At 36.2% G+C, this 10,069-nt stretch overlaps 1 protein-coding gene across 3 annotated transcripts; it reads left to right on the top strand.

Moving 5' to 3' along the window:
• Positions 1-799: 799 nt before the first annotated feature.
• Positions 800-2,907, top strand: LOC129718258 (serine protease snake-like). Of its 3 annotated transcripts, none has more exons than XM_055668850.1 (4): positions 800-1,172; positions 1,646-1,864; positions 1,920-2,450; positions 2,509-2,907. In XM_055668850.1, the coding sequence occupies exons 1-4, from the start codon at positions 1,091-1,093 to the stop codon at positions 2,829-2,831; spliced, it is 1,155 nt and encodes a 384-aa protein (XP_055524825.1). In that variant the 5' UTR covers positions 800-1,090; the 3' UTR covers positions 2,832-2,907. The 3 variants fall into 3 exon arrangements, with proteins under 3 accessions (XP_055524825.1, XP_055524827.1, XP_055524826.1); XM_055668852.1 differs by having other exon boundaries at positions 1,129-1,268; XM_055668851.1 differs by lacking the exon at positions 800-1,172 and adding an exon at positions 1,302-1,529.
• The last annotated feature ends 7,162 nt before the right edge of the window (positions 2,908-10,069 follow it).

Here is a 10,069-nt window from a genome sequence, read left to right as displayed (position 1 = left end):
TGCAAAGTTTCATTCAAATCAAAAATGGTCGATTAAATTTTCGCGTATTTCCAGGCGATTTGAAATGATTTTGGTCATATGCAAAATTTCTTGTGAAGAAAAAACATGTTATCCTTCAGAGCGATTTCTAAGTTACCTGTTATAAGTCTGCCTCAAAGAAAAACCTTTCGATAATCCTCAATAGTCTCCTTCAGTGCTTAGGTAGAGTCCAATTGAAAATCGAAATACCTATTTGCTCACAGATGTGTGAAATAAAAAGTGATAGAATTAAAAAGTGAAGCAGAATTTGAAGAGGATTAATATGGAACACCTTTCTTATTGAACCCCATATTCGATTGATCTTAATGGCAAGAAAAAGTTTTGAATAAGCCTTACCAATTTTGGGTGGGATCAAGAATGCATAGAATTGAAAAAAATATCTACAACATTCAAAGCTTTTGAAGAACAGACTAAATTGCAGAAAATAGAAGTACTATGAAGGAACCAGAATTTTCAATGCTGAAGTTTTTACTTTACTTTGGAGTCTTGCGATACCAAGACATCGGTAAGATCAGATTTAATTTGTGGAACATTTTCGGAACAATATAATTTTGATATCTTTGTTGGAGACATGATAAGATTATCATAATAAAAAAACGGGGAAAACCTGTTGCACTCATACAGGTTGATAACAATGCTATTATGCATACCCAAACTACTAGGAGAAATCATCCTGCGTAGAATTGGCGGCTGAACAGAAACAATAAAATAATCATTCGCTCAATAGTCGCATCATCTCAAGTAGTCGAACGTCTCGCCAACAGTTTAGTTACTCGCAGGCGTTCTGGAGAGCAAGACGTTTTCTCTCCTCGTTCATTACCGCCATTCTCGATCGTACAATTTTCGTGTGATCATTCTCTACCGATTATCGCGAACCGTTTCACTATCTACAACTAAACGGTTCGAGTTTAGTCATTGTTTGCCGCGACGCCATTCACGCGAAGTAGACTTAATGCAAACCGTAACTAATCTGTGATATTACGTGCTAATCTAAGCGCCAGATTGTAGCCAGTTTATCGAATACATCAAAAAACAAATACCTAGAAAAGCTATGCTAACGGTGTATGGTCAAGTTTGCATATATGGGCTGTTTCTTATATTGCAGCTGCATGGAAGTGATGCGGCTCTGAAAGGTGATGCTCGATACCAAAGTGCAAAGATGGTTTCTACGAAGGAGTAATACATTGTTGTTGGATCAAAACATATATTTTATTGTTGGCTGTAAAGAAGTAATTAATTTAAAATTTAGTGCTGCTAATCGCTAATCTGCTAACCGGAAAACATAACTTCGCTAATCGATAAATACTATACGCTAAACGTGGTTGGCATATTATACGCTAACCGCTAACTTCGAAATTACTTTTCCCATGTACATGTAATCTCTCTGTACTGAGAATTGCTTAAAAAAATGCTCGATAATCCCCATTTCCAGCGGCGCTGGTAGTTTCATTTAATAAATTCAAGGGGAATTCAAAAACTGTCGTTGATTGGTAAATATTGGAAACTATCATTCTAGAAAAAATGTAGAAGTGTATATGATCGTTTTAAATATGTAAACATATTTCCAGTTTTCGATTTAACTAACGACTAATTCATTTTCGCACAGAGTATGATGCTTGCAAACATAACGGAAAGCCAGGAATATGTCGTGGATATTCGCACTGCAGAAATGAGCTAGTTAACCAGCGGATCACCATCTGCAGCTACAACTCCCAGGAAGCGGTCGTGTGCTGCCCAGGAGATGGCGGCATCCGAGTTGACGATACTGAAGATAACAGTGAACAGCGAATAATGTCCACCCCGAATGCCCGTAAAGCGGTTCAAAGTGAGCTGCTATTTCCAAATCACCAGATAATGTAACAAATGCTTGCCTCTTTTAGAATGCAACGAATACCGGAAGTTATCCTTTAATCGGGTAGCCATTAGTACATTGACTCTAACACCGACGGTGGTGAGCTTCGAAGTGCCAAAGTGTGACAACATAGTCAAGTTGATCGTCGGAGGAAATGTTACGAAACCAGGCGAGTTTCCGCACATGGCAGCCATCGGTTGGCGCCGTGGTAACACCAATTCGTTCGATTGCGGAGGATCGCTGATCAGTGATCGCTACGTACTAACTGCTGCCCATTGCTACATAGAGCTGGACGGCCAATTACCTTCCTTTGTGCGACTCGGTGATCAAAACTTAGTTCGTCAAGATGATGGAGCTCAGCCAAAGGATGTGGATATAGAATCATTCATACGGCATCCCAACTTCAAACGTATGCAAGGTTTATACAATGATATCGCGCTAGTTAAGCTGGTAGATTCCGTGAAATTCACAAACTTCATCCGTCCGGCATGCCTCTACGATCGAGAACAAGTGGTTGCCGAACAGGCGATCGCTACTGGTTTTGGTCTCACAGAAGATCGTAAGTAGTTTTTATATTAGATATTTAACCTATTCAATGGACCGTCACTCTTTAACAGATGGTGACAAATCGGATGAGCTGCTGAAGGTATCACTGAATGTATACGACAACCAGGTATGCAGTCAAGGATATCAGAATAGTCGACAATTGAAGAAAGGTGTCATGCAGAGTCAGATGTGCGTTGGTAATGTAAAAGGCGGTAAGGATACTTGTCAGGGCGACTCCGGAGGGCCATTGCAGATCACTAAGCAGGAAAATCATTGCGTTTTCTACATCATTGGCATAACCTCGTTCGGACAGACATGCGGGTCGACTGTGCCCGCCATATATACCAGGGTGGCTTCCTTTTTGGACTGGATTGAACCCATCGTTTGGGGTTAAACATTTATTGTAGTACTAGAACGATTCATACAAGCGATTGGAATGTTGAAATAAATCAACATCTCACAACTACAGAGCTTTCCAGCCTACCTAATTTCCCCAGTTACCAACCTTTTCTTTCTCATTTACCTACCCTCAATGCAAAATGCTTCAATGAACTTATATAATTTTGTGTTTCTTCAACTTCGTACCCTAATGTAGTTGATTGTCTCTAATGAGGAGCGTAGTAGAGATGGTCGGATACGGGTATTTTTACCCGAAACCCGTACCAGACAGGTTCGGATCAGGTTTCGGGTAACGCCATTAAAGATTTCACGGGTTCGGGTCGGGTACGGGTAATTTAAAACCCAAGGCTTCGGGTTCGGGTCGGGTATGGGTAACTCGATTTTCGTGCATTATGAGAATTTAATTATTAACTTTTCAAGCCTAGGTGTTTTAGCATAGTCTTGGTCTGGGAGGGAGAAACGGATACGGAGCTATGGGAGTGTCAAAATGAACCAGAATAAGCTGTCAATTTAAACCCGGAGAAAAAATCATCTTTTAATAGCAGGTAGTGTAATAACTTGAAAGTATCGCCTTACTTGAAAAAATATTCAACGCAAGCATTTTTTGTATTCACCCAAGTAACAATTTATGTTTTATAATATTCTTGGAGACTCTTACAAAACTTATTTTCTACTTGTAATCCGCTTTAAAATCTGAAATGTTACTTGGGCAGTGTTATGTCACAAAAGATTTTGGTTTATCTTTACGTAAAATAATAAATTGCTTAAACTTTCAGTAATAATCCTGTCAGCGTACTTCGATTATTAATCTTGCGTTTTCTGGATTTACGGTCCAAGCTAGCTTTATTTTGAAATTTGAGGACAATTTTGTAGTTGCACCGGTAACGTCATCAGTGATTTTTGTGGAAGAATGATTCAATTTTTCTTGACCGAGGAACGTGGAAAAATACTCATTGTGATTAAGTCCATACACTGAAATTGTAAAATTATTGCTACTGCTTCTAATCCCGAAAAATCTACCTTTTTCAGAAAGTCTGCTCAAATATATATAAACTTAAAAAGATCTAAAGAAACTGACTCGAAAAATTTGTGTTTTACAAACAAATTTGTTCATTCAGCTTTCATTCAACATTCAGTTAGTTACACGCTATCAAAAAAACGACGTATGTGCGTTAGGGTGGGACAAAAAAAAATAGTAGGAGGGTGGTAACCAAGACACGACCGCATAGTTGACGTAGGACTACAATAATTTTATAATTTTATTTTGAAGCTATGTTTGATTTGAGCTCGTTTTACTTTTGTAGTTTGCTTGATTTATTTTAACCAATTTAAGCTCAACATCTTCCAAAAGGAAGGTGTTTTGGTTCTGGTGGTAATATCAAGTATCTAGGTCGTCAGCCCAAATTCATCAAGCGACACCTCAAACGACTTGGAACTAAAACTAGTTCATTGGTGGCCATTTCTACTGTTAAGGTCGTCTTTGACCATTTAAAAAGTCAAAAAAGTCATGAAAAAACCGTTCATTATTGGCATGGTTCGATTTTGGCAACAGAAAAAATTCTGAGGTGTTGCCAAAATCGAACGGGGTCTGTATTTTGATTATTTCTTTGCAGCACTCTATCTTAGAAGAAAAAATATTCTCTTTAACATTCACAATGGTCTAGAAACCAAATTTAGGTGAAAATTTGGGTCTAGAGCTCTATAGCAATGTTTTAGAAAAAAACTTTATTTTACAAAGTTACTTAAAATTATTGGAGCTATAAAATTGTAAAACAAGGTTTTCGATCTACAAAAATAAAAAAGTTAGATACTTGATTTTCCTAAATTTAGTTTTTGGACCATTGATGAATACCTTTCATTCTAATACAGCGAATTTTCTTTAATGCGCGAAAAGGCAACCTTCTATAAAATATTTAATTGAGTACGATTTAGTAGATATTAAACTTCCTTCTATATCTATTTGTCTTGTTGAAGTTGGCTCACTCACCGATCACAAAGCGGCAAAGATGTCACATAAATTTTTTTCCTGTAATTACAAGCTCGTGGAAAAAATATCGATAACGAATTACAGTTTTAGTAGAAAATGTATATTCACAGAAAATTTGAAATTGACATAGAATTTTATGAACATGTTAACATTCAATTCAGGTCAATTTAAACATTTTATCAGTATACAGAATCAATCAGAAAAAAATTTGATCAGTTCCAAGATACCAAAGAACAACGAAGATACCATATTTGAAAGTTATATGTCCGTTATCTTCGAAAATAAACTGGGCTAGAGTGATGCACAACATTAGCCTCAGCAATTAATGTTTGCATAGCGTTGTTCAATTACAAGTAAGGTTATGGAAAGTAATATTTTCTTGCAAATGCTAATTAAAAAAAATTTCAATTGAAAAATACAAACACTAACGTCGGAACTCTAATATCAAGATAAAATGAATTTGATTTTTCTCTAAACCGCCACCGCGTTATGCAACTAGTATTGTCATATTGGACTAAATTCATTTAGCTAGTAAAATATAATCATCAGTACAGCTCGTTCAACTACCTATTCAAAGATCTTTACGGAGCATTTTGGTTTTCTATTGTCTTTAAAATACCTTATATTTAGTTATTTAAATAAATCTAAAAAAAGGCAGAGTGTAGAGTTCAAAAATAAACAACGCATTTTGTTGTCCCCGGCGGCGCAGCCTATTTTGCGACATCCGAAAAATCATATTGAATTCTGATTATTGCTGCTATACGAAACAAGAAGAAAAAGAAGACAATTCAAACGGCAATTCGATTGTGTTCCACGCCCCACTGTGCGTCAACAGTGGCAATGTGGTTTTCACTTGGCTTGACTGCACAAAAATGAATATCAAGTTTTCCTGCACTAGTAGACGACGAGTAACCAGCGCTCTGTTCATACATTACTTGGTGCAGTACTGTTGCCTGTGCCATCATATTCTCCTTCAAGACATCAGTTTTATTAACATTAACATATTTGTTAACAGCAGAACGTAAAACTGTCTGGTAGTGGAGGTGGTTACGAACTTTCCGAAAAAGCTTTACCTTCAAGACATCAATTTAGTCTAGGCTGATGGAAGCTAACATTAGTTGACCTATTGGGACGGGGAGATTCTGTCAAATTTTTTTTTGCCACTGCTATACAGGATATCACTGCAGGCAGTTGGTGTCTATTCATGAAGTCTGTGCTAGGCGTGCTCGCATATGATTGGTACATTGTTAATGAAAACTCGACCTTGAAACTTTTATTCAATTATCACTGTTGAAGTGATAATGAAAATTGAAGAATCACAAAATTGTCCATCATTTTATCAATCCAACGACATATCGATTATTGTGGTCCATCATGTGGTTACATCAGTATAACCGTTTGAAATCTTTCATTCCGTCGTTACATCTTGGTTTTAGTTTTCGCGGAATGTATCTCGGTATAGTGCGGTTAGACGTAGTCCTACGTCAATAAATGTTAGCTCCCATGCACTTTTCGTGTTCCTTATGGGTCCCATAACACTGTGGAACTTTTCAGATCGATCGGTGAAACGCCCGATTTGCACCAGATTTTTAAAGTTTCCATACGATTTTATATGGGAAAATTCACTTTTTCAAAACTTATTCTTTAGAAATTCTCAGTTGAGTCTTAAAAATATTTCGATACATGATATTTGTAGGAAATTTTCCTGGAAAAAACTCTTCTGAAGACCGTAAGGCGCTACGATGCTTGTAGAAACAGCTATTCACCTCAAACTGATTGAATGTCTGACGGACGGCTCACAATTGAAATTTTCCAGCAACACTGCTACAGCATGCTGCTATTGCAGATTTGCTTAAGTATGAGAAATAATTTCGCGTGGAATTATTTTCAAAGTGTGATTTTTGCTTATAGTATCTTCGAGGAAGCCTCCAAGATAAATTTAAGCGATATCATTTCTCATCACATTGTTGAATTTGCAACAGCAGCATGCTGCAGCAGTATTGCTAGTAAAATTCAATTGTGAGCCGTCCGAAAGACATTCAATCAGTTTGGGGAGAATAGCTGTTTCTACAAGCATCGTAGCGCTTTGCGGTCTTCAGAAGAGTTTTTCCCAGGAAAATTTCCTACAAATATTATGTATTGATATATTTTTAGGACCCAACTGAGAATTTATAGAGAATAAGTTTTGAAAAAGTGAATTTTCCCATATGAAATCGTATGGAAACTTTAAAAATCGGGCGCAAATCGGACGTTTCACTGATCGATCTGAAAAGTTACACAGTTGTTATAGGATCCATAAGGAACACGAAAAATGCATGGGAGCGAAAAAATAACATCATCGCTTTTTTCCCATATAACCGTGTCCCAGTCTAATGTGCGTGCCATCTGCTTCGATCAATTTTAAGTGTAGTATTTGTTGCTCCCTCCTAGGTCTTTGCATTGTGACCAAGGATGCCGCATGTACAGAAATATCTGTGTTACACCGAATTTTAGATTTCAGGCTGCTGCAATGTGTACATAAAATTCGTCGTTTATTTTAAACTCTACCAAACATGCACTTTTCACCATTCTGCGTGTTGTTCTAGTAGGGTAAATTAACATATGGTGGTCCCCTTCCCTATAGTGGATCACCCACCAGTTTAATTCATTTTATGTGCAAACTCGAATGATTTTCAAAAAATTTCTATCTGGAAACATCTTGTCCGGCCAGTCTGCATCACAAACATAGGTTAATAAAATAAATTGGTCACTATAGAGAAATTTACCCTATTCGTCTTGTTGTTTTGATCTGGTTCACTATAAAGTTCTTATGAATCTTTAAAAAAAATCTATTGAATTTTTAATAATCTCTCGACTAATAATTTTCAGCAATTTATATGAATCAAACGTATGCATACAAAATAAATAATTGAAATCCCAGATTAATTTTAGACGAGCGTACGTTCTCAGTGACAGGTGCTACACTGGATTCTAGGATATATATATATATATATATATATATATATATATATATATATATATATATATATATATATATATATATATATATATATATATATATATATATATATATATATATATATATATATATATATATATATATATATATATATATATATATATATATATATATATATATATATATATATATATATATATATATATATATATATATATATATATATATATATATATATATATATATATATATATATATATATATATATATATATATATATATATAAGTTAATTATTTGGAACTCTTCGGGGGATTTTTAAAAAAGCTAAAACTGAACTTCACTTCAACACGGTTCACACTGGAATGATTTTATTGTCGTTAAATTAATTACAGAGAGCTAACGAAAATAACCTAAATCCCTGACTTAGCACATAACGTGCACCTAGCGTTTGGACACTTGCTTGTGGCTTCGCCGTTCGACGTTGGAGTTATTTCCTGTTGTCTGCTGACGCCGCGGATTCCTGGGCCTGTGTCGGTTAAACTTTGAGATTTGGTTTCGTCGTTAACTGCTCCTTGCGCAAGTATTGCTCGTCCCGAGCAATTACCTGTTTTCGCGAACTGCTGGTATTTGATGATTCCAAAAATTGTAACTGCCAATATAAAAACTGTTAAAGTGCTTATTGATACAAATCCGATTATGTTTTTAATGTCGATTGTCTCTAGATGCTTTCGATTTTCTATGTGTATGGCATGTAGTTCCGAAAGGTTAATGTGTCTATGAATTTGCATAGGTTTTATTTTCGTCGGTTCCAGTGGTGTGATTATGGGTTGATAAAATTGGAATTCGAGATTTTCATAGAGCTCGTTGTTTATGTAAATTGAACAATTATGGAATGTTATCAAATGGATGCCTCTCAGAGCTTTGTTATTGATACCACAGGTGCTATTGATATTTACGTCTTGGTGAACGGTTAGTATCAGCAGCGTACCTGGGGCTATTTCTCTTACTTCTGTGGTTGGAGGTTTTTCCACGAGATTACAATGTCCAAAACGTCCTCGCAATAATGCGGCTTCACACGGGTTTTCGATTACCTGTCTCCTTTCGCATAAAGTAACTTTGCGGTTTTGTTGGCATTTTGAAACAATCGCTAAGATTTGATTTGAGTTCATTAAGACTTCATTATGCATCAGTTTGGCTGTATGGTTCAGTATTGGCAAAGGTTCGATGCTCACTTTCCGGTATGTGATTGGAAGAAGTCGTGGTATGTTAACGCTGATGATGAGGGTTGATTCGCTATATAGGGTGCTGGTGGTGAGATAGTTGGTGTCGTCGAGGCTGTGAATTTCTAAACCTTGGCTTGAAATCTCCTGTGCTATTAGATCAATTTCTTTTGGTGTAAGAATTAGTTTACTTATAATGTTTAGTTTAGTAAGCAAGATAGCGTATTCGATTGATTTTAGAGTTTCTATAAATGTGTTTAGTTGAAAGACAATTTGAATTTTCTGAATTTCATTGTACTGCCTAACATATTAATTGCTCTTTTGTTTCTGTTTGGTTTAACTTGTAGCATATTAAAAAGGAATCTGATTTCATTCAATTTCATTTTTATAATGTCCGAAAAGTCACTAGGTGAATTCTGTAACTGACCAATCATGTTTTCGATAAATAACACAGATGCTTCTAGTTTCACAAAATCAATCACATGCAGCAACCTGTCGTAACCGTCTATTATCCTCCCTTCTCCCTCTTGCAGTATCAACGCTCCTGCGTTGTTGGTAATATCATTAATCTGTAGGACTTGGTTTTGGGATGGGGTGTTCATTGATAGGATGAGCAGGAGTGTAAGCATGGGTAGTTGCATTTTTTCCGTTTGCCAGGGTTTGACGAGAATTCTGTGGAAAGAAAAGTGTGAGTGTGAGTGTCTCATATTCTTTTAAGATTATTTTTGTGTAGCTTTCGACCCGAGTCGTCAATGAAGGTTCTAGTATGATCCTCGACGACTTGAACCGGAAGGTACTTTGGATTGGTCTTATTCCGTATTCCCTGGACTTTCTGGAAAACCTCTTCGTTCGGCTGCAAAATCGGTTGGACCTCGCGATGATTGTTATGTTGTTCAATTGTTTTATGTTGCGTTTTTTGTAATTGTAAGACAACTTCATCGTACATTTTGTTCCGACTTTCGATCATTTGATCCACGTCGAGATGTCTGTCGTCACCATCTCTGATGGCAAAGAAGATTTCCCGTGGTTTCAATTTTGTAGCTGAATGAATGGTTTCATTATACAG

This window comes from Wyeomyia smithii, chromosome 1, assembly GCF_029784165.1.
Source record: "Wyeomyia smithii strain HCP4-BCI-WySm-NY-G18 chromosome 1, ASM2978416v1, whole genome shotgun sequence".
NCBI classification, from domain to species: domain Eukaryota; kingdom Metazoa; phylum Arthropoda; class Insecta; order Diptera; family Culicidae; genus Wyeomyia; species Wyeomyia smithii.
This window is presented reverse-complemented; position numbering and strand designations above follow the sequence as displayed.

Excerpts from the sequence above, each read along its gene's own strand:
- LOC129718258 (XM_055668850.1), top strand. The coding sequence starts at position 1,091 with ATGCTAACGGTGTATGGTCAAGTTTGCATATATGGGCTGTTTCTTATA. Across the intron at positions 1,173-1,645 it reads AAGTGATGCGGCTCTGAAAG|AGTATGATGCTTGCAAACAT; the intron begins GTGATGCTCGAT and ends ATTTTCGCACAG. Across the intron at positions 1,865-1,919 it reads TGCCCGTAAAGCGGTTCAAA|AATGCAACGAATACCGGAAG; the intron begins GTGAGCTGCTAT and ends TGCCTCTTTTAG.